We start from the raw sequence: 25,109 nt of genomic DNA, 5'->3' as shown, positions 1-25,109 counted from the left end.
AGTATTGGTAATATCTAGGATGCACTGGAGAGGTTAAAGAATTTCATGTTTGTGGAGATTGACAGCAATTGAATATAAGTGAACACACTTTCTTTACTACATAGCATGTTATGGTCTTGTATAGCATGCTATGGTCCTGTAGTTGAACCCCTGCTTGCTGATTGATAATCTTTAAGAGTTTAGTGCCATAATTTTAGCTAAACAGTAGGTGACAGGTGGGGGTATTGAGCACAAATTTTATCCCATTGGATTGGGTGGACTCTCCTTATTAATGTTTGAGTAGTTTACATACTGGATGCATTTACAGATCTTACTGAGCTCAAACTGCATTCCTTGTACCCTATCATGGGCTGTAGATTTAGTTACAAAACTTATTTTACATTTTTTTATTGCTGGGTTCAAACCCTTTTATGCACTATGAAATACCGTCTAGGCAAGAAGTAATTCTACACTTATTTTCTATATTCTTGTCGTTCTGTGAAATTAACTAATATCTTACATGGTTCTAGTTATTCCAATGGTTGCCAACAGGTACTCATCATGGATAAAATTACTGTCAAAGTAATGTCTTCTTCTTGCAAGATGGCAGATATCACGGACGAAGGAGTTTCATGTAAGCAAAAAGAAAAGAAGGAATTCTTTAGAAATTATAACCTTCAATATCCTTCTTTCTTCCTCTCATGTGTCTGCTGAAGACTGGCTAGTTTTCTCATGCTTACTGTCCCTAGCTTCAGATTGGCCGTTGCATGTCAGTAGGAAACAGGATACCTTCACCAATCTTGGTCTTGTCACCTACCTTCCCACTTACTTAGCTCTTACATCTTTTGATTGATGACTCATAAAATGCAGCTTTTCCTTCCATATAAGATGCTTCTTTGACTGTTACATGCTGATGTCTGAATTTTTCTTATTTTTATCATTTTCTCTTTCTGTTGCTTTAGATTTGGCGGTGATGTCTCAAATGCTATTTCTCCTTTGGGTAATTCAATCGGTAGTGTTGGTTTTGGTGTTCATGGCATGGGAATCACTCTTAGAACCATAATATGTGCTTCTGGAATATTGTGAATTATAGAAGTTCATGAGGGCTACTTCTGGAGTAACTGTTCACTTTTAATAGTCTCCCTGAAACTCCTAGATTATGCATGGAATTTCTGTATTTGATTTGTTGAAGTCAATTATTCTGCCATGGAATCTTCTGGTTTCAATGGGTGGAACTTAGGCTTCCATTTTTTTTTTCTCGCAGTGGTGGAGGACCTGTACAAGCGACGGCAGCCACTACCCTCCATGGATGCTATATACTTCATCCATCCATCAAAAGAAAAGTATGACTCCTTTTCTTTCTGGCATTGATCATGCATTGGTCTATTCTTTTCTGTCCTGTTGAGTAAGGACCATCTGTTCATTGTTTAGATTTCACAGGTTAAATGCTGCCTTCACCCCTCTCTTTTTGTTGTTTTCCTTTTCATGATCATGATTACTGTTGCATCCTTGAAGCGAGATTGTCAAGTCAACCTACCTTAAGGTTTAGCTCTGTGAAATCATTTGTTACAGTTGCTTGCTGTGAATAGTCCAATGACTGACCTGGAACCTTTGTGAAACTTGAATCATGCTTAAGGTCTGAAGGTTTGAAAGTTGGTAACTTAGTCTTTTCTATGAATCCTATCTTTACATCCTTACTTCATTTTGTGTTTAGTTTTTCTCTCAAGACCTGAACATGTCTTCTTGGCAATGGACTCTCTGTACTCTTCTACTGCCACAATACTCCTTGCAACACTCAAAGGAACTGATTCTTTTTTACTACATATATTTTACATATTGCTCTTAGGATGTCCCCCTGCTACCAGAAGTCCGACTTGGAGCCAGCGATCCTCCACCACCATTCTCCCAAGAGAGAAAAGGATCTAATATCCTAACTGTTTTCACACTTAGCTTTCAAACATGACTTCATTTGAGCCATGGAGTTTTTTTTTTTTTTTTTTTTTTTTAATCCTATCCTATCTAATTTTGTACCAATTGTGCTTTTGTTCTTCTGAATGTGAATGCAATGCATCTAAATATTCTGTTGGGTTTAAGCACTGTGAGAAGCATGAGATCCTTTTGCATTGTAGATATGTACTAAATAGTTTCTTACTCTGTTTTCGGTACATGCAGTGTTGTCTTTTTCATATCTGACATGTCAGGAAGATGTCCTCTGTACAAAAAGTATGTGAAGAATTTTCTTTTGTTCAAGTTATTGCTTTTGGACTAATATCTGCCAGAAGATATATATATATATATATATATATATATATATTTTTCCAGTCTCTTTACCCACAAATCTAATGCTTCTGTGATAGGGCATATGTGTTCTTCAGTTCACCTATTCCAAAGGATTTTGTTTCTATGATCAAGAATGATACGAGTGTCTTACCACGTATAGGTGCATTGAGAGAGGTTAAGCTTATCTCCTTTCTCAAAGTTTTTGTGGCACTGAATGCTTCTATTAACTATTATTGGACTGTAGATGTTTTCATCTCCAGTCTTTTGTTTGAAACCATTATCTGCTTGATAGTGATTTCTCCTTATTTGTGTGAGAGAATGCAGATGAACTTGGAGTACTTTTCTATTGACAGTCAGGTAGAAATTAATATCTTTATTATTCACCTTTTCACTGTCGAAATTTATCAACATGCCATACCTTAAGTTAATCATAGTTTTTGGAAGTCTTGAAGGCTTTTGGTCAAATTCTTACCTTTTGTAACGGTTAATACAGAACATACCCAACTATGTCATATTCTTTTTCATCATCTGGTTTTGCTCTTTAGGTGATGGCGTGCTTAATAGTAAAACCATGGATTTTGGCTACTATCTCCCACGCAGGGTTTTGTTACTGACAACGACACAGCATTGGAGGAACTCTTTGGGGAAAAGGGGGAGAATTCTCGCACGTATGATGCTTGTTTAAACATGATGGCCACACGCATTGCTACAGTTTTTGCTTCCTTGAAGGTACTTAAACAATTCTCAATGTCGGACTAAGGAGTTGCATCAGTTGAATCCCCTCTTGGTTAGGATCTATTTATAAGGAAGAGTAAGGGTTTTAGAGGAGAGAACCAGTTATGGTACTTCTCACCCCTATAGATTTTGGTATGCCCTACACCATAAAAAGCCTTAGAACTACGTTACCCATGCACCCAAATTGACAAAATCCCTCCACTAACCAGTGGTATCTACTCTTGACCAAAATCCCATGCCAACCTAAGAGGTAGACCACAAAATCTCAACCATCAGATGTCCATCAAGCATGCTAAAACACTTTTAATGGTTAAAACAAAAGATCAATAGTTAAAAGTTCTGATTAAACAATAAAATCTTTTTAGTGCCATGGCCATCTAGAAAACCACTTGATGGACAGTCTGATCACTAAGATCTAAGCCATAAATAAGTTCCTTGTGGTAACCAATGGATCCTATGTTGGAACATCTGAGCTCATTATATTGTATCCTAATGAAATGCACCTAACCAGACCTGTATATCAGTAACTAATGTAACCTCTCAGGGTGAGCCAAAGAACATGATACTAGGACCATGGAGTCCCGACATGATCTCAAGTCAAAAGATTAGTCAAAATTGGTGCAAAATCAAGTCAATCCAATCTGGGCATGATGGGTCTTTCGGTCCAAAGACTCGATGTGGTCCTGCAATGCAAGTGCTCACCCATGTCGAACCACAAGAACCTACATACATGAACAATCACACTCCTACGTGGTGTAGGGCCTAGGCACCAACTTGTTGTTGAGCCCATTGGTGGAGACAATCCATCACAACTCGTCATCAATTCCTTCACACAAGATGACCAATATACTACCTTTCAAGGATTGCCCAATCCTGCTACTATAGTCATGGAATTTAGGGTATTGAGATCCTAAAACACAACTCTCCCTTGGCCGGTGGCAGTTGTTCCCAAACTCATATTCCCCTAAGACGACTGGATCCCTCTCTTTAACCCATAAAATCACAGATAGTTCAGGCTTCCCACACATTTAATTATGGCATCCATAGACCAAGACAAACACACATAGTCATCAAAATACATGATCATTGTAATCATTATTGGCTTTCCACGGCATAAAATACCAACAAAGCCTTGCGTTGTGTAACCTTTTGGCTTTGCTTGGTGGAGCATGCTCTTGTCATCTTTCTTTCCTCACTTTTAGCTATCCTGCTAGGGCTCCAATTTATTTAGAGCCTTGTATAGCTTTATTTCTCTATGATAGCAATTTCAATTTGTTATAGTCTCCATAGTATCTTATGCATGCTTGTACTACTCTAGCACTAAGGATCAAGATATACTAGAAATTGTTTCGATTTTTTTTTTGTTCCTCTTTCAGTAGTTTCTATGGTTTGTTTGTACTTCCTCAGGAACTTCCATCTGTGCGCTATCGTGCTGCCAAATCATCTTTGGAAGAGTCCACAATGACAACATTTCGTGATTTAGTTCCAACAAAGCTTGCTGCTGCTGTTTGGAATTTTCTTACCAAGTACAAATCTACTATTCCTAATTTTCCCCAGACAGAAACATGCGAGTTACTCATCTTGGACAGAACTGTAGATCAGGTTTAATAACTGTTCCTGTCACAGTTATCTAATTGTTTTCTGTAAAAGGCTAATTAGATGTACGTAATGGTCTGTATTGATTATTGTTCACTATTTGAAATTGAATGCGCAGATTGCTCCAGTGATACATGAATGGACATATGATGCCATGTGCCATGATCTGCTAGAAATGGATGGAAATAAATACGTATATGAGGTATGTCTCACTAATTCTAATCACATTTGCAGTTTTATGCTTGTGATTTTCTTCTTAAATTCTTTTGGCAAGTGTTTTTGAAGAAGGTTCATAAATAATATACATTGTTTAGTCAAGCAAATCAGGAGGAGAACCTGAGAAAAAGGAGGTCATTCTAGAGGATCATGATCCTGTCTGGCTGGAGCTCCGCCATGCACATATTGCAGATGTATGTACAATGCTTTTAGAGAATCTCATTTAGATACATGATTGATGTGAATTCTATTTGACTATTAACTTCTGTGTCAGGCAAGTGAAAGATTACATGACAAGATGACCAACTTTGTATCAAAGAACAAAGCTGCACAAATCCACTCAAGGTTGGTATCACTTTCCTATGGAATTTGTCGAATCATTTGATTTGATTTTTTTTTTTTTTTTTTGTTTCCAAATCATTTGAACTTTAGGTTGTTCTTGTTTTGTTGAATTATCTTCTTAGATTATCATAGTTTCTCTTTCAAGTGTTACTATGAATTCTTTTCTTTGCAAGGAAATCTTGAGAATGTAGTGCATGTACATTAATCAAGATATTTTGCAGGTGAAAAATTACTACTGCCTTTTTGGCTGTCAACTATGGCTAGCTGAAACTAGTCTGTCGTTAATCAGGATACTTTACCCAGACTATCAGAAATCTTGCCACCACATACTTGCAACTGATTGGCAGATGATGATGATGATGATGATGATGATGATGATGATGTGTGTTTGTGTGTGTGTGTGTGGGCGTGCACACACGCAGAAAATTTAGTTAAGGCAAAAGGAGGCAACCCAAGGGAACCTAGAATACAGGATACAACTTTTACTTAACAACCAGGAATAGATAATGAGGGATCTATACACAAATAACACTCCTCAACTCCCCACAAAAGATCCTTACTACAACCCTTATAGGCCGTGGTGCCTCCTGCCCAGGCTTAACCCTCCCATTTGCTTCTCAGAACATGTCTTCTCTTGGACCTGCTTTATTTCAGAACATCCTATTGTTGATTGACCAAATTCTAGCCAGCAGGGTCAGCTTCCACAAAATTTTCATGTACACACTACCCCAATTCCAAGCTTCACAGGAATCTCCAATCAAGCCCGACATCTCCGAGGCAACCCGAAACAGATGAACAAAACACCGCCAGATAGCACATCCAAACTCACTGGGCATAAAAACGTGGCTCACTGTTTCTGCATCTCAAAGGCAGAGGATGCAAACATTTGCGATCATCATCTGTCTACTCCTTAGGTGATTGATGATTATTGCGACATTTTTTTTTAAAGTTTTTATTTGGAAAGTTTAGTTTTGTGGAGAATTTATTTATTTATTTTTAAATAATAATTATTATTATTATTTGGGGGGGGGGGCGCGGGCTCCACTGTTTTGAAGATGACTTTTTTTTCTTTTTTTTCGGTTTATTCGTGAAGAAAATGAAAAGAAGCTACTTAAACTGATTCACACCCCCCTCCAACGAGTGTGGGGGCCCGAGGGGCAATCTTAATGACATACAGCTACAAGATATTGATTCAATCGATAATGATGGTAAGATCTGAGAAGAAAAGTGAAAAACAAAAATCAGAATGCAACATATCGGTCCCTGACTCGTCTTCAACCATCTTCAACTTCCACCAACTTCTTTTGATTTGTGGCATGTTTTCTCAATCTTGCCAATAAAAAAAACATTTCTATCTCCCATTAGAAACTTCGTTTTTTAAACAAGCTCATTTTGTCACCTTGCAATGAAGTAGAAGGATCAATGTCTTAGAACACAGTTGCAGGAGAGAACAAAAATGGCAAATGTATCGCTAAGTATCGCCAACATATCAATATTGCTAATGTAATCACCAATATTTTCAACTATGTAATTCTAGGTGTCGCTTGTATTGCCAATGCATCAATATCGCCAATGTATCACCAACATTTTTTACTATGTAAATTATAGGTAATGCTTGTATGATAAGTGTATCGACGATATTTCGATAGTAAATTTTTATTTCAAAATTTTATTTTTATTTTTTTAATGGGAACATGGTTGTATGCAATGTTCAATTTATCATTGATAATATTGATAATATCTCAATATTATCGATATCACAACATGCGCGATATTGATACCACAATCTTTTGTTTCCTTTCCAATTGTTGATGATTTCTTGGTGAAATATCATATGTTGTTGATATTTTGCAATATTGATGGATGTTTGGATGGAAGGTTGGGTGGTTAAACAGGTCGGACGGGATGGTTGGACTGATTTCGTACAACAACACACGCTTTTAAGGCCCCATTAAATGGAAACTTGTTGTGTATGCATTCTTTTTTGTAATTTTTTTTTTTAAATTCTAAATATGCAAATATGTCCATTTTAACATTTCCTGAAGTTTCGCTGAAAATTCCACCATTTTCCCCATGTTTCCCCGCATTTTCGGTTATCAACGATATCGATATTGTTTCCGTATCCCTGGCCAGCAAAACTTGTAGCGATACCAATACTTTGAACATTGGGTATCTCTCATATACATTTGACCTTGCGCTTATCGACTGTGTTCTATGCCTTTGACATCTAATCTGCTGCATCCCGTGGATGTCATATTTCAACTTGTAGCCATAGTTTCTATGAGCTATCAGGTCTGCAATCAAGTGGCACTGTAACTAGACACATATATCTCATATGTGTCTACCTGCTTGCATGTGTGATGTGCATGCATGCACACATGGGCGTTCATGTGCACATTCACTTTTTTCTGCCTTTTTTTAGTTGATTAGATGCTGGAGTTTTTTCTTTCTTTGATCAATCTAAATATGGTTGTTACCTGATATTGTCATTTCAGCTCTAGGGGTCATTTGGGAACACGTAATCGATGGTAATTGGAGCATTTGGGAGAATGTATGTGATATGACTGGAATCCAATTCACATTAAATAAACCAAAAGTTCATTACTTGAAATCACAACAAAACCATGTGATTCCATTTCACATGGATTCTGATTACCACTGATGTGCAAGTCATAGTCCTCTCTCACTATCTCTCACCAATGCATTCTAAATATAGGCTGACAAACACATTCACATGGATTCTAGTTGGTTACAGTTACAAGTTGCCAAACACAACTGGCGATTCCAATTCACATGGATTCCATGGTAATTTCCAATGCATATCAAATACTCTCCCAAACGACTCCTAACATTGGCGGAGGTGTTTTTGTTTTACAAAAGAATGCTTGTCTTTAAACTAGAGAATTGTTTGGTTGTTTATAACATTAATGTAAAGCTCAGGAACTTACCTTTTTTTTAAAACATGTTTAAAGGTACCTTGGTATCTCTCTGCAAAATCCAAGGCATTGCTGGAAATAGTACTGAGATCAAGTGATACTCTTCTCGAATATCATATTAACAACATCTTTTTATACAGAGATGGCAGTGAACTGTCGACAAGAGATCTTCAAAAGATGGTACAAGCATTGCCGCAGTACAGTGATCAAATGGAAAAGCTTTCCCTGCATGTAGAGGTTGGTTCTTTGTTCATATTAATGGATGTAATAGTCTCTAAACAACAAGGAACTTCACATTTAAATCTGTAAAGTTACATTTTGAAATGTTCTAATTCATTGGGACGGGGACTGGGGTGAAAGCTAGAATGGGAAAAGTTATCTGGCTAGTATGTTTTGGTTCATTCATGCCTTTTTGTATGTACATGTGTGTTATTTATTCCGAGTGATGATTTTGTTAACAAATGATAGTGATGTTACTGATTCCATGATTTAAACATTGAGGTTAAGGGCCTCCAAACAAGTTAATGTCAAAATATGTAGAACAGTTCATTCTTTGTTATTTTTCATTTGTCCTTTCCTTATTGACATGCTATTTGTAAATTAGTGGAAAGAGAGATGGAATAGAGAAGAAGAAAGACACAAAAGGGAAGAGAATGCAGAGAGAGGAGAAAAGGGCTGAAGTTAGGGTTTCCTTTTATATTATGAAAGTTTCATAATAACAGAAATATCATTAATAATCGAAGCAAAAAATCCTCTCTATGTCCTAGACCAAAACAACCCATTTAAGTGGGCCTATGTAGGCCCATGTTGCATTCATTAACACTCCCCCCCAAGTTGGAGCATAGATATTATCTGTGTTAAGCTGGTAATATATGTGTGTAGCCTGAGTGGAACGAAGAACCTTGGTGAACACATCAATAAGTTGGTCCTAAGATCAAACATAGGGACTAGAAATTTAGCCACTGAAAAATTTCTCATGTATGAAGTGACGGTCGACTTTGATGTGTTTAGTTCTTTCATGATTGACTAGATTGTTTGCTATGTGAGAAGTAGATTGATTGTCATAAAATAATTGCATAGGTAGTTGCATTGTAAATCCCAATTTTTTACAACAATTTCTTGATTCACATAAACTCACAGGAGGTATGAACTGTTGCTTTGTACTCTGCTTTGACACTTGATCAGGTCACCACACATTGCTTCTTACTCTTCCATGTGATTAGATTTCCTCCCACAAATGTATAATATCCAGTAGTGGATCGTCTATCTACTAAGGAACCTACCCAATTTGCATCTAAATGTCTAGTGACTTGAAGACGACCATTCCGTTTATACAAAATTCTTTGACCCGTGCTCCTTTGAGGTAACGCAAAATTTGAATAACTTCTTCCATGTGAGGTACTCTTAGAGAACTCATGAATTGGCTTACCGTGCATACTACATAGGATATGTCTGGTTGAGTAATAGTTAAGTACATATTTCCAACCAATCTTCTATACCTCCTCGGATCCTCCATTGCATCTCTTTTATCACTCACAAGCTTGTGATGAGGATCCTTTGGAAAGTTGGCTTGATCCCAAGAAAACTCGTCTCCATGAGTAAATCCAGAATATATTTCCATTGAGATGGATTAACTGCTTTGGATTTGACTACTATACCAATGAAGTGTCAAAGATGACCCAGATCTTTTGTGAGAAAATATTGTTGAAGATACTTATTCAGTTCTTCAATCCCCTTGTTGCTTTTAATAACAATAATATCATTCACATATACTACAAGCACGATAAGGCCTAAGATACATTTTCATGCAAAACGGAAGATCAACATGACTTCAAATAAAGCCATAGTTCAATATAACCTTGTTGAACTTGTTTAACCATGCATGTGGAGACTATTTTAACCCATAAATTATCTTTTGTAGTTTACACATTGTATACTCCCCTTGAGCAACAAATTCAGGAGGTCGCTCCATATAAACGTCCTTCGTAAGATCACTATGAATGAATGCATTTTTTACGCCAAGTTGGAACATGGGCCAATCATGATTAACAACTATAGATAGCATAGCCCAAATGGAATTTAACTTGGCCACAGGAGAGAAGTTTCACTATACTCAACACCAAGTATTTTGACTATACCCCTTAGTGATTAGGCAGGCCTTTAACCGTTTAAGTTTCAACCGTACCATTAGGATGAAACTTGATTGTGTAGACCCATTTGCAACCCACAACACATTTACCAGTTGGAAGAGTGGTAAGTTCCCAAGTGTCATTGCGACAAAGTGCATCCATCTCTTCCTCCACAACTTGCTTCTTCCCCTTATGTAACATATCTTTCTCATATGACTTGGGAACAAAGTGAGAAGACAAGGACAGGGCAAAGTTGTGGAAATTTGGAGATAAATAATGAAAGGAAACATATTTAGAGATGGGATGATCGGTACACGTACACTTCAATTTTCTGAAAGCAATAAGAATATTAAATGGGAACTCACTAGACCACAAGTCTCTGAAGAAGATATATTGGACAACATGTCGTGATCAACTGTACCATATGTCTGTTTCCATTATCAGTAGACATTTAGCTAAGGCACAGTGGAAATGGAAGAGGCAGTAGATAATGGAGGTTGGATGCCTTTGTTGACCGCAATAGGTATGTGAATAGTTTCTGCGCCAAGAGATCTGTTATCTTTTGAGAAGAATGGGGTTGTTTAAAAAAGGTAACATTTGCACATATATATTATTTTCAAATTTATGGACTATAACAATGATAACCTCTTTGTGTACGAGAATATTCAAGAAAAATACATTTAACTGCTTGAGGATCAAACTTATCATGGCTAGACTCTATTTGATGGACAAAACAAACACATCCAAAAACTTTAAGAGGTATAGGAAACAACTGAGTATCTAGGAACACAACTTGATGACATGATTGACCCTTTAAAACAGATGAGGCGGTCCGATTTATTAGAAAACAAGCTATGAGTACTGCATCACTCCAATTTAATTTTAGAAAAATTCATATAAATTAAGAAAACACGAGTTACTTCAATGCGGTGACAATTTTTCCATTCTATAATCCCGTTTTATTGTGAGGTGTGTGTGCATGATGAATTAAACTGGCATGTACTCCTTGGCATTATCAAATCAAAACACACACTTTTGAATTAAACTGATTTTGCACTTCCATATGAAAAGTCTTAAAAATAAAAAATAATTCATATATGTCTTCATTAAATAAAGCATGTCATTCTTGAATTATCATCAACAAATGTAACACAATATTTAAACCCAGACTTACTAGATATTTTAACTGGACCTCAAACATCTGAATAAACTAAAGAAAAAGAAACTAAACGATGTTTCTCAACATGTGGTGGAAAAGTGACATGGTGATGCTTACCCAACTCACACATATGACACATCAAAATTTAGACATGACAATGACAACAAGGAAGGAATAACACTCTTAAGAATCTTCAATGATGGATGACCAAGGTGCATTCCCATTGATAGGCTGAGATGTTTTTTCATACTGTTGCGCTCACAATATCACAAACAAGATAGTGCAACCCGTTATGCTCAAGTCCTCTATTAAGCTTCCTCTTTGTCTTTAGGTCATGGAAAACACAATGAGAAGGATAGAAAGTGATGCAACAGTTAAGGGATTTGGTAAGTTTGCTAATTGACAAAAGGCTTAAAGGAAATATTGGAACAAATAAACAAAGGTTAATAAAAAGGGAGGGACTTGTATGAATGCTACCCATTCCACATACTTTGGATTGGGTACCATTTGTCAGAGTGACAGAAAAGCCTATTAATGAGCCACCAATAGATGAAAACATACTTGATTGACCCATGGAGTGTAAGACTTGGATCTTAAACAAGCCATACCTTAGCTCACAAGTGTAGCTGTAGGGGTGGAAGTAGTTGCAGTAGTAGCAACATACTAATTTTGTAAATTATACAACAACTTGAAATATTCTTCTTGAGTCAGAGTAACCATCTCACTAGTCATACGCGTTTGTAGAGTAGTAGATGTATAAGGAGTCAGAGGAGGCCCGCTACTCTGGTTTTGAAAGCTTGATTAGGCCATGCAAGCTTTTCATAGAGGTCCCAACATTTTTCTACAGAATAATTGAAGAGCCCATAATGCGAACACTTCCTAGGTCTGTGACCTCTGCCACGACCACCCCTCATGTCACCACAGCCACCACCACAGCCCTAGTCAGAGAACGATGCTAGGCTGTCATTGGCTCTATTAGTAAAGCCCAAAGATACATACTAGAGGTGTGCATTCACCTTGTTTAGAGATGGCACATCTTTCCGATCCAAAATTTGTGCATGAACCGATTCATACTCACGTTTCAATATAGATAAGAACTCAGCCATTCAGAACTCTTCACATTGCTGACATAGTTTTTCCAAATCAGTAGTCAGGGAATGATATACATTCAAATCTTCCCACATTCCTTTGAATTTAGAATAGTATTCATCTAACGATTTATCTCATTTTTGGAGCTGGAACATTTCTTCATATAATTAATAAGTATGAGAGAAGTTTTTATCAGATAAATAGACCTTTCATAGAGAATTCCACACTTAGTCGTATCTAGAAACATGACATTTTCACTTATGGAGGGTTCCGTACTATTCCATAACCAGGTCATAATTTGAGCATTTTCGTAAATCCATTGGTCAATAAGTAAGACTTGGATCTTAAACAAGCCATACCTTAGCTCACAAGTGTAGCTGTAGGGGTGGAAGTAGTTGCAGTAGTAGCAACATACTAATTTTGTAAATTATACAACAACTTGAAATATTCTTCTTGAGTCAGAGTAACCATCTCACTAGTCATACGCGTCTGTAGAGCAGTAGATGTATAATGAGTCAGAGGAGGCCCACTACTTTGGTTTTGAAAGCTTGATTAGGCCATGCAAGCTTTCCATAGAGGTCCCAACATTTTTCTACAGAATAATTGAAGAGCCCATAATGCGAACACTTTAGGTCTGTGACCTCTACCACGACCACCCCTCATGTCACCACAGCCACCACTGCGGCCTTAGCCAGAGAACGATGCTAGGCTCTCATTGGCTCTATTAGTAAAGCCCAAAGATACATACTAGAGGTGTGCATTCACCTTGTTTAGAGATGGCACATCTTTCCGATCCAAAATTTGTGCACGAACTGATTCATACTCACATTTCAATATAGATAAGAACTCAGCCATTCAGAACTCTTCACATTGCTGACGTAGTTTTTCCAAATCGGTAGTCAGGGAATGATATACATTCAAATCTTCCCACATTCCTTTGAATTTAGAATAGTATTCATCTAACAATTTATCTCATTTTTGGAGCTGGAATATTTCTTCATATAATAAATAAGTACGAGAGAAGTTTTTATCAGATAAATACATCTTTCGTAGAGAATTCCACACTTCCTTAGTCGTATCTAGAAACATGACATTTTCACTTATGGAGGGTTCCGTACTATTCCATAACCAGGTCATAATTTGAGCATTTTCATAAATCCATTGGTCAATAAGTACTGGACTCTTCATTAGGTTCCTTTGTGATCAAATATCTCAAAATTTCCTTGGTCGTGGGAAAAACTTAGATTGACTTAGACCACCATAAATAATTTGTCCCATTTAATTTAATAGAGATTATCTGGACTTCTAAAAAATCAAATGAGTTTATTAATTCAGATTTCAGGTTTTTTTTTTTTTTTTAAATAAATTTAATTTTAATTTTAATTTCTATAATAAATAAAAGAAAAGTACCTCATAAGTACAAGCATGGGCTGACCTAACACAATCAATAAGCACCACACTTGAACACTTAACACAATGCACATGTTACCTTAAACAGAGGAACCAACCCACATGTCCATTACTTCCAACCGGCTAAAAGAAATATAGTTGTGGACACTACTACATCCAACATGGGCAAACAACCCACAAGGTTGCAACAATCACACGTGAGGCAATATCATTCAAGAAGCTGATGTCTTTATTCCCCCAAGCACGCGTGGACCATTATAAAAGGCTTGCCCCACAAAAGAAACAAAAAGAAAAAGAGAGATCCTAGGTTTGTTAAAAAAAAAAGTTAACACAAGCAATATAAGGGGATACCGAGGGATAAAAGAAAAGAAGAAATAAGAATATTGAAGAGGATAAAAAACAAAGTAGCTCTGAAATTAGTGGAAAGAGAGATGGAATAGAGAAGAAGAAAGAGAGAGAACAGAAAAAGGATGCAAAGAGAGGAGAGAAAGGCTGAAGTTACGGTTCCCCCTTTCGTAATTTGCAGAAATGCCATTAATAACAAAAACAAAAATCCCCTCTGTCTTAGATAAAAAGTAACCCATCTAAGTGGGCCTATGTAGGTCCATATCACATTCATTAACACTTTATTATTTTCTTTTTTTAAATATGCCTAAGCTGTTCACTATTCCGTCATTGGATTGCCACAAACTATTGTATTCACACATTGTTTAATAAAGTCTTGTGTGTTTGTCTGCCTTTGTTAGTGTTGTCAGTATGGATGAGATCTACAAGGAATTAAGTTGTACTTATAGAAACTATGAATCTGATAAAATTATGAAGCTGCTCAGAAGTTCAATATCATTTGATCAATTAGTGTTTATGTGCCTTCAGAAGTGTGTTTTGAGCTGTAATTTCACTTCTGCGTTGTAACATTTGGTCGTGCGTTTCATGGACCTGTGGGTGTTAGATTTCTTAGGTAGATTGAGATCCAATGAGATGTCGTATCTGCACAGCATTAGCTCATGACTAAGTAATTGATCATCCTTAAAAGATTAATGCTGAAAGATACCCCAAAACATCTTTTTGATCCAATAAATTTTGGTGTAGTTTTATTTGTAAGATTGTGACAAGGAGAGAACTCATACATCAAGAGCTCCAATAACTGCAGAGGAGGTATTAAAATCCTTAGTAGCATAGATGTCTGATATCATGTTGAGGCAATGATGCCGATCCAACAAACCAAAACTGAAGTAGAGAGAAAAGGATGATTTCTTTAAGGGTGGTAAACAATACACTGTAGATGGCTTGGGGATTCACTCACCCAAATACAAGAGAGGACTCACTTTCAAGAAGAATCTAAAGGTTCTCATAAAGAAAGAAAACAAACACTATTCACTACCTTTTCTTCTCTTACAAAAGCTCCATTTATCGGGGGAGAGAGAGAGAGAGAGAGAGAGAGAGAGAGAGAGAGAGAGAGAGAGAGAGAGAGAGAGAGAGAGAGAGAGAGAGAGAGAGAGATTTGAATGGGGTGGGCCCCCCCAAGGTGACTGCTTGCCTATGCTGCATCAGGTATAATTCTATTAAACGATCATGACAGAATGGGAAATGACACTCATGAGTGGAACCATGCTTTGATGCAGATTGCTGGGAAGGTTAACAAATTGATCAGAGATCTGGGGTTAAGAGATCTTGGGCAACTGGAGCAGGATCTTGTCTTTGGGGATGCAGGGACAAAGGAAGTGATCACTTTTCTGAGAACTAAGCAGGTTCTTTAATAGTTTAGTTTTTCATAAATGGTCACATGCCATATTTTTTCAGTCCTAACTTCTTAGTACATAGTTATATCCTATCAGTACATCGATTAAATCAATTACCTATTCTATGCAGGATACAACTCCTGAAAATAAATTACGTTTGCTGATGATTTATGCAGTCATCTATCCTGAGAAATTTGAGGCAGACAAAGGCGCAAAGTTGATGCAGGTAGGCCCTCCTGTTTTTTATTTACTGGAAGGATTCACATTTCTGATTTTATGTGGTCATTTGTGCATGCAGTTGCCTAGTCTGCCCTTCTTATTTTATGATTACAGTGTTCTATAAGTTGTAGAGTGCTTTCTATCTTGGCTTGACTATTCAGTAAGACCATCTCTGATATTTACCATGCATGCTGTTTCACAAGGCTTTTCTTTTCAAATGTGCTATTGTAAATTCAAAATTGTCATGGAAGATGTGGCAGCACTTGTAGCAATACTACAATTACTTTGTAAAATGTCCTGGCCATATCACATCATCATCATCTTAGCCTTTTTCCCAGTAATTTGGGAACATCTTTTTAGTGGCAGATTGGAAAAAAATTATACCATTGGCTTCCGAATGGGTATCAACCTTCTTTTATTTGGGTTCTGGAACTGACCATGGTAGAGGTTAAGACACTTTCCTTTACATACCGAATCGATCTCTAATTATTAGTTTGAACATGGGTAATTTATTAAATTGCTTCTTGGACATAATTGATATGGTGTGAATTGGCATCCCAATCAATGTGGTCATTTGTTTTTTCTTGGACACTTTCATTTTTCTTCCTCGTCTGTTGACCAAATATTTGGCTTGTTCCATTTCCCACTAGTCAATATCATTTGTTTTTTCTTGATGAATGGTGACAATTTTGTTCAAGAATAAAACAATTATGCAAAGGAACTAAGGGCCTGTTTGTTTTTCCGGTGAAATGGTAAATGCAATCTAAAAAAGTAATAATTACTTCCCCTTGCATTTACAACTTACTTGATTTGACTATTACTTTTTGACACGAAAATAAAAAATATTACAAAATAATTGTGGGTCCCACTGTGATGCATTTCGCTTATTGACACCGTTCATTCATTATTTTAGTTGAATTCATAGCATGAGTAAAAAATAGAGGCATATCCAATACTCAATTGGATCACGTCATACAAAAAAATGAATCGAATACTTACCGTTAAAAACTTTGTAGGGCCACTGTTTCTTTTGGCGTGGGCCACTTGAGTGTCAGATCCGCCTCATTTTTTGTCTCATGCTCTAAAATATTATAATAAAATAGACTTATGGAATGGATATATCATTGGCATTACCTTGCATTTCAAAAATTAAAATTACATCTTTTAAACCAATTTCATAGGCACAAATTCCCATAAATTTCCAAACGCAGTGAAATTGTAATAATTACTATTTCCCAGGTATTTTCCATTTCTTTGAAAAACAAACAGGCCCTAAAGGAGGGAAGGGAATTACCCAACATGTGACCATCTCATCTTTGCACCTCTAGCAAGTGAGTCGGCAATCTCATTCACCTCTCCTGGAATGAAGAAAAGATGCACTCACGAGAGAGGAAATATTTTGAAGCCAACTTGATTGTATCGATGGAGTCAGAGTCACCTTTGATAATTAAAGGTTTGGAGGAGGCAAAATGATGATGTCCTTGATGAAGTTCTTGCTACCACTTTGTGGAATCTTTTTCTCCAATCATCTGGAATAAGCCATCAAGATGTTACCTTAGAAACATCCCTGACTCTGAAAGAACCTGGGTAACCAGTGGAACTCCCATCAAAATTTGAATTCCCAATGACCTGGAGGTGGAGTCACCCACTTAAGTTTGCACATTTCCTTCCAAGATTGGCTTCACTCAATACTTCCCAATTTCAAACCATGTCTCAAGCAAAATGCCACAAAATTATTCCATCATTAAATTCCATTGCATTAGATCATTCGTAATATAACTTTGGAAGTTTGGGAACTGGTTTCAACAAATTCTCAAAGATTCTTTTGTTCTTTCACTTCAAATTCCCTACATTTCAAGCTGAAACATTTTGCAATGGATTCTTCCCCTAATCGGAGGACCTGCTCTGCATCTGCTTATTAGCTCACAGATTGACCCATCAAAAACCCATTGGATACAAAAGAGACGGAAATAGTTGTTCTAAATCTCAGAGACCAACGACAATGGATAAAAAGATGATTGATGATCTTCAGATCCTGAGTAAAGAAAGATAAGGATTTTGTGGATTCCTTCTTTTTATTTTGTTGTTTAGAGGTTGCTTATATAGATTCTAATGTAATGTATCTATCATTGTTTTAAATATCGATGATATCAGCCGATATATCCCACAATATATCTTGTATCCCACCAGTGCGATACGAAACGCACAAGTAGTGTGATATATCCCACATGTTCTATCTAGTGAGCATTTTCAAATTTCGATACTCTTATTATCTGTAATTCATGTTAAATTAGTGTCAAATTGTTACAAATTCATGATTTTTCATGTTCTGCATGAAAAATCATGGATTGAGAGCTTCAATTTCGAGATTTGGAGGAGATGGGCCAAGTTGTGAAAATTTGAAAAAAAAATAATTTTTTTTCAATTTCTCGCAAATCGTTTGCAATATTTGTGTTCAAACATCACATTAAAAATGTTTGTAACCTAATCTACTGATTCCTCTTTTGCTTTTGAATGTATTGCTTGTGTTTCCACACGTCTTCTTACATTTATAAATTATATGAATAGACATTGAATATACTTGCATCAATTCAGTTAGACAACGCATAGATTAGGACCCCATATAAAGAAAACCTATTATGTGTATTTGTTTTTTTGTAATGTTTTGATTTATAAGTGTATATTGATGTCTTTTTTAACAATCACCGAAGTTTCATCGAAAAATTCAACCAATTTCCTAATGTTTCCCCATGTTTCCAACAACAATGATACATTACATGATACAACCGATATATCCCATGCGATAACCGATACGTATCCGTATCCCAAGAATGCGATACGTAATGCGATACCGATATTTCGAACACTGGTATCTATGTTAGTCGTAGTTACCAAAAACTACTGTCAAGTTCAGTATTCCAAGTTGAAAAGAAGCTGGTATATTTGGAGAAATGTAATTTCATGTTGAAGCTGTGTTTTGGATTCATGTATTCAATGAATTTTTGGTTTGGTTTTCCAAGAATTTGAGTGAAACATCACCTTTTCAAACTATTCCTTGAATTTGCCAGAACATATATCAATGCGAATGAAGCATTAGCAATGTGGTAGTCTAATTCCAATATACAAATGTAACCACCAAGCATGGATTTAAACAGCAGTTTCATAATGCAACTTGCCTAGGGATCAAAACTGGCATGAATCTCCCCAGCTTGGTGCATTTTGATCAGTTTTGATCCCGTTTTGGTAAGGTGATTCGTTTTCTAATGGACTGATACTGGTACAATTCAAGGAAACCGAGTCATAAGGGACAATATTTTAAATCATGCTACCCAGTGCCAATAAATAGCATGACAGTAACCTCAATCAGATGAATGAAAAAGGTTCTATTTTCTTTCAGTTAGCGAGATTACCGCTTGCTGATTTGGATGCGATAAATAACATGAGATACTTGGTGGGATCAGATAATAAAAAGGCCTCAGGAGGGGGTTTCTCTCTCAAGTTTGATGTTCACAAGGTAAGACTCTTTTGCGGCTCAAAATGCCATGGAGTTCTTTGATATCAATGCAAGTGTCCACCTTTTTATAGTGTTGACCATTCTGACAATTGCTTTATTCTTTTGTGGTTTCCAGAAAAAAAATGCAGCTAGAAAAGAGCGAAGTGATGAGGAAGAAACTTGGCAATTATCACGGTTTTATCCAGTGATAGAGGTATGTTGGAGATTAAGACCACGCAAAAAAAAATTGTTGGAGATTAAGGTGTATATCCTCTTTGCCTTGATGCATAATTGAGTTTCAGCAAAAAATATGCTTCTTTTCACGATGAGCCTCTGTTTTGTGATGCATATGAATTATGAAGTATGTCAAAACTGAAGTTTATAATCTGTTGGAAGTTCTGCTCTTAGCGATGTTTTTTCAATCAAACATCCTAGCTACGTTTTCCTACTAAATCTTTAGTTCATTGTACTCATTGTTTGAATTATCTCCGATATTATTGAAATATTTCCAATATTATTGAAATATCTCATTGTTATCTCCAGCTTGGCGATACCGACAACACCAGTTGTATTAGAAATTCCAAGCATCAACAATATATTGCTAAGTACCGCCAACGTATTGATATCACCAATATTTTCAATTGTGTAAATTCCCGGTGTCGCTTGTATTGCCAATGTATCGATATAGCCAATGTATTGCCAATATTTTTGACTGTGTAAATTCTAGGTAACACTTGTATCACAAGTGTATCAGCGATATTTCAATAATATCGCCAACATAGAGATATCACAGAAAGTTTGTTTATTAAAAACTATTCTATTTCAAAAAAAATTATGAGCTCATTGTTGTATTCAGTTTTCAATTTGTCGTTGCTAATATTGATAATATCTCAATGTTATCACTATTGCAACATGCGCGATATCAAGACCACTATCTTTTGTTTCCTTTCCTGTTGTTGATGATTTCTTGGCAAAATATTATGAATTGTTGATATTCTGCAATATCAATGGATGTTCGAATGGACGTTGGATGGATGATTGAATAGTCAAATGTGATGGATATGATGGTTAGAGTGTCTCTAACGATGACACATGCTTTTAAGCCCCCATTAAATGGAAACTTATTGTGTATACATTCTTTTTGCAAAATTTTTATTCCTAAATATGCAAATATGTGTATTTTAGCATCTCCTAAAGTTTCATTGAAAATTCTACCATTTTCCCCATATTTTCTCTCATTTCCGGTCATCAACGATATTATCAGCGATATCGATTTTGTTTCTGTTTCTCCGACCAGTGAAACTTGTAGCGATACAGATACTTCGAACACTGATTGTAGTTGGAACTAGGAAAATGAACTGCAAGGATCAAACAAGAGGTGCATTGCATCTCCACATTTAGCATATTTGGTGAGGAATCTTGCTTTTATCATGGTATGCACTATGCAGTATCTATTTCACTTCATAGCTCAACCCAATGATCAGTTTGGTGCTTATTTTGAATTGATTGAGAGATTGATGAAAACTAAAGAGTGATTTGTCTTTTTTTATTGGTTTAGGTTTACTCTTAGTCTAGGTATTACTTGTATGAATGAAAGAGGTTGTCAAACTTGATGAGTTTTTCTGTAGTGCATCTCATTATGAACTGACTTGATGACCTATGTTCTAACTGAAGGTATGGCCCTTGATAGAGTGGAATCGTGGAACAAGATTCATGTAGCCAACCCAAATTAATTGTAATAAGGCTTAGATGATATTGATGATGATCTTGTTACAAACTGAGTTTGTGAGATAGGCCACTAAATATTAAACTCTTTAGTGAGAGGTGGAAATGAGGATTATTTTGGCCATCCCTTTTACCTACAGACTAGATCCAGAAGAAAGCATGTGCTACTTAAGGTGCTACTCCTGCTTCAGCTTCTCTTACTCTTCCTATTGTTTTGATAGCTTCCTATTGGTTCCACATGGGCTCCCACAACTAGAGAAATTCACACGTCCATCTCTCACCTGAACCATACAGCACTGCTTGGAGTTTTTCTTTTTCTTTTTCCTTGTTTATATATACAGAATTTGGACATTGTTGATTCTATGACAGGTGTTGCCATGTCGTCTTCGTAGATGAAGTTGAATTAATCTGTATTCTCACTCTTACATATTCGATAGAGTTGAGGTTACATATTAAATATAAGGAAAGAAATGTCAAGAAAAGTACATATTTTACTCTCATTGTCACAATAAATGCGGGATATTTCCTTTCAAATGGTACTCTGTATTTGCCTGCATCTTGACACCAGAGCCCTCATGTTAGGTAGATTTGCACTTATTCTGTGTATGCTGCATGTGGGAGGGGAAATGCCTCCTGCTGCTTTGAGGATTTCTCTCTGTGTATGCCTATATGTATATAGAATTCTGTGGTACACTGTCATTTGGTGAGTGAATGACCATAAAAATGACAGGATACCCATATTCATCAGGATTTCCTCTGGGCATGTCCTGCCTTGGGTCATCCGCATGTTCTTCTTCATCAACAAGAGCATATCAAATGGATCTGACTGCCTTGGTGACATTCAAAACTTCTTGGCACTGGAAGAAATATAAACAAAAGATGCAACATGACAATAGCTTTTTCCTTGGACCGGATTGCATTCACTTATAAACTTGTACTACACCTTCTGCCTCGCACCTCCTTATTTCATCAGCAAGTACTGTTAAATGATCATCATTTCTGTCATCTTTCAGGAGCTGATTACAAAGCTAAGCAAGGGAGAGCTTCCAAAGAATGAATATCCTTGTATGAACGACCCTAGTCCTACTAGCAATGGAACTGCCCAGGGCCAGGGGGTTTCAGCACGCACCGGTCAAGTTCCACCAGCTCATTCAATGAGGTCAAGGAGGACTGCAACTTGGGCTAGACCACGTAACTCCGATGATGGGTCCTCAAGGTCCTTATTTTTGTAGTCATTCACTTTCTCTAGCCTGAAAGGTTGCTTGATTATCTGGAAGTTCCAGCTTTCATGCTATGAAATATTTCCAATATAATTATGAATTTTTCGTTATTGTTATGTCTAAAATAGATCATCCCTAAATTCGTTTGTTTAGGGTGCATTTGGTTGCACCAAATCATGAAATTATTCTCCTCCCAATCAATCACAGCTTTCTTAATCTCAGAGTTAATTTCATGTTCTCACCGCTCTTCCACTTGCTCTTGTAGTGATTCGGTTCTGAGGCAGGCATCTAGTGATTTTAAGAGAATGGGTCAGCGTATATTCATATTTATTGTTGGTGGAGCAACTCGTTCTGAGGTAAGTCAAATTCTCAAGCTCTTTGACATGCTTTGCCAATTTATTATGCATGTGTATCTTTTGTTATGTTTCTGACCAAATACTTCCGACAGCTACGCGTTGTTCACAAGCTGACGAAAAAGCTCAGTCGAGAAATCGTCCTTGGTTCATCTAGTCTAGATGATCCACCACAATTTATCCAGGTAAATCTATGAACTGATTTTTGTTCATTTCCATTGCAGTTTCAGCTTTGTAGCTCAAAGATGAAGAATGCATACTTGTCTTTGAGACTTGGTGCATGTTTGATCATTTCATTTGTTTGTTTGCACCGGAAGCACACATCCATGTCAAGATGTGTGTGTGCGTGAGTGTGTTGTCTGGATCATTGTCTTAGAAGCTTGGGTTCATCAAAACACGCTTCCTAATGAAACCATTTGCTTCCTTGCCGTTTGCAATGTATGCTTTTAAGAAGCCGTTTTTTCTTTTCTTTTTTTCCTTCTTCCTTTTCTTTTCTTAAGCCAAAGTAGCGATTTTGGACGCTTGCTTATTATATTTTTAATCTTGATAACATATTAATCCTTTGCAATGCAATTTAACATTTTTGTATTCTGATTTTCTGCATGTCCTAAGTGCTGTTATTTTGATTTCCAAACTCTGCTTGATTTGAAATGTTAACCTACAATATAAGCATTGTTTAGAGAATTTGTAGCTTAAGAATATCCAATATTGATATTTTAAAGGATTTATCTTTTTTACACAAGGACTTTCCAAGAAGTCTTACTTTGTGATAGCTCTACATCTGTATCAATCAGTACTCCCAAGACACTGTTCCATTTTTTTTCTTCTTTTCTGTTTCCTAGCTTTTATCAGTATTCCAACATGCTTCCACACTTCCCAATCTTTTGTACTTGGAATTACATAGATTGGCTCGATGTTCACAGTAAAATGTATGCAGCCCTTTTAACCTCAGTGTATGAGAGAATGTTGTTATTCTTTATTTTCTCTAATAAAATCTGCCTTTGTATTCAAAAGAGAACATGTCAAATACATCTCCGGTGTATTGCTACATCATATGTTGCAATATGTCAGAAATCTGGATGCCTTACTGCTCTGTCCTTGATGGCTGTGGTTATGAATTGCAGAAAGTGAAGTCCCTGTCTGGTGAAGAGCTTTCTGTAGATGATATTCACATTTAACACACACTCCTGGGCAACAATAGAGGTGTTCCTGTATGGCAGGTTGGCCATCCCTCATTTGTAATCATAACTCTCTCTCTCTCTCTCTCTCTCTCTCTCTCTCTCTCTCTCTCTCTCTCTTCAATACGGATCTAGCCCCCTTGATTGTTTTTGTTTTAAATTTGCCATCTAGTTGTATAGTGGCATGACAAGGTCCCCAGAAGCTGCCACTTTGGTATCTGTAGCTTCTTTTTGAACTGGGTCCATGATCTCTTTCTTTTGTGCTGTTGTAATTCATTTACGAACATTTCATGACGTGTTAGTGTGAATATGTAAATTCTATATGATAAACATTGATTGAAATATGAAGCTTCTCAAAGGTTGGGCGGTAAAATCCTCACTCTTTTCTTAGGCATTTTCTCTGCAGCGCACTATCTCAAAAAGAATTGAATTTTCTAATCACATATCCATGAAATATAATGTAGATTTGCTGCATTCACAAAATATGGTATTCTGATAGATGGAAAGATTTAGCTCTTTGCAGCTTCTGCTGCTCCTATCTTTTCTATTTGCATTTGGGTAGGGGTTGAAGACGATCCATGACCTCCTGCTGGGACCCCACTCATCAATGGAATTGATGTACTGGTCTGCATTGTAAGATATGGAAGCCTCAAGCTTCAGAAGGGTACGTTGAATCCCCTGTTACATAATCCATACTCTATGCGCTTGTCTGTGATGAACTTCTAACACCAGTTTTGATATCATCAACACCAAATTCTGATATGTTTCGACCTCACAGTTTGATCAGATGGTTATCAGGTTAGCTCAACATTGAGAGTGGCACAATCAGCTCATATTGTGTAATCTTAAATGTGGATGGGTAGGGTTCCAACTCATGGCTCAGTGGTTGATAGAGTGCATTTCAACACTGAGGTTATGGATTCGAGTGCCCATGTAGTGTGTGCTAAAAATAGAATTGCTGATGGATAAGATTGGTAGCTGGATTGGCTTTAAAGCAACGGACATTGTAAAAGGAATTGCCAATTTGCAACTGGTGGAAGTGGTGATCGAACACCGACCATTAAAAACTTCCTAGGCCCCACTGTAATGTCGATCTGCCATCCAACCTGTTGATTCAATCACCCAAAAATGAGGCAGATCCAAAATTGAGGTGAACCACACCACAGGAAAACAGTGATGAATGAATACCCACCATTAAAAACTTCCTAGGGCCCATTGATCTGTCTTAATTTTGGGCTCATGCCCTAAAATGAGCTGGCAAAATGGATGGATAGCATAGATAAACACATACATCATGGTGGGGCCCACAGA

At 36.8% G+C, this 25,109-nt stretch overlaps 1 protein-coding gene across 6 annotated transcripts in view; it reads left to right on the top strand.

Moving 5' to 3' along the window:
• LOC131233518 (SNARE-interacting protein KEULE-like) overlaps positions 1 to 24,188 on the top strand; it is a 28,266-nt gene extending 4,078 nt beyond the window's left edge. Inside the window, exons 3-21 of one of the 6 annotated variants that reach the window (XM_058230259.1) lie at positions 532 to 613; positions 1,244 to 1,322; positions 2,152 to 2,202; positions 2,337 to 2,433; positions 2,584 to 2,616; positions 2,860 to 2,988; positions 4,402 to 4,596; positions 4,709 to 4,792; positions 4,905 to 5,000; positions 5,081 to 5,151; positions 8,225 to 8,321; positions 15,494 to 15,619; positions 15,741 to 15,836; positions 19,227 to 19,343; positions 19,459 to 19,536; positions 22,061 to 22,263; positions 22,533 to 22,623; positions 22,716 to 22,805; positions 23,745 to 24,188. In XM_058230259.1, the coding sequence (XP_058086242.1) occupies positions 532 to 613; positions 1,244 to 1,322; positions 2,152 to 2,202; positions 2,337 to 2,433; positions 2,584 to 2,616; positions 2,860 to 2,988; positions 4,402 to 4,596; positions 4,709 to 4,792; positions 4,905 to 5,000; positions 5,081 to 5,151; positions 8,225 to 8,321; positions 15,494 to 15,619; positions 15,741 to 15,836; positions 19,227 to 19,343; positions 19,459 to 19,536; positions 22,061 to 22,263; positions 22,533 to 22,623; positions 22,716 to 22,805; positions 23,745 to 23,798 (1,869 nt within the window). In that variant the 3' untranslated portion in view covers positions 23,799 to 24,188. Of the gene's footprint in view, positions 1 to 509; positions 614 to 941; positions 1,323 to 2,151; positions 2,203 to 2,336; positions 2,617 to 2,859; positions 2,989 to 4,401; positions 4,597 to 4,708; positions 4,793 to 4,904; positions 5,001 to 5,080; positions 5,152 to 8,224; positions 8,322 to 15,493; positions 15,620 to 15,740; positions 15,837 to 19,226; positions 19,344 to 19,458; positions 19,537 to 20,996; positions 21,221 to 22,060; positions 22,264 to 22,532; positions 22,624 to 22,715; positions 22,806 to 23,744 lie in introns of those variants that run through there. The other 5 variants (XM_058230258.1, XM_058230260.1, XM_058230257.1 and 2 more) reach the window with 5 other exon arrangements.
• The last annotated feature ends 921 nt before the right edge of the window (positions 24,189 to 25,109 follow it).

The sequence above is a fragment of the Magnolia sinica genome, chromosome 18, assembly GCF_029962835.1.
Source record: "Magnolia sinica isolate HGM2019 chromosome 18, MsV1, whole genome shotgun sequence".
NCBI lineage: Eukaryota > Viridiplantae > Streptophyta > Magnoliopsida > Magnoliales > Magnoliaceae > Magnolia > Magnolia sinica.
Note: the sequence above shows the minus strand (reverse complement) of the source record. Positions and strands in the feature narration are given on the sequence as shown.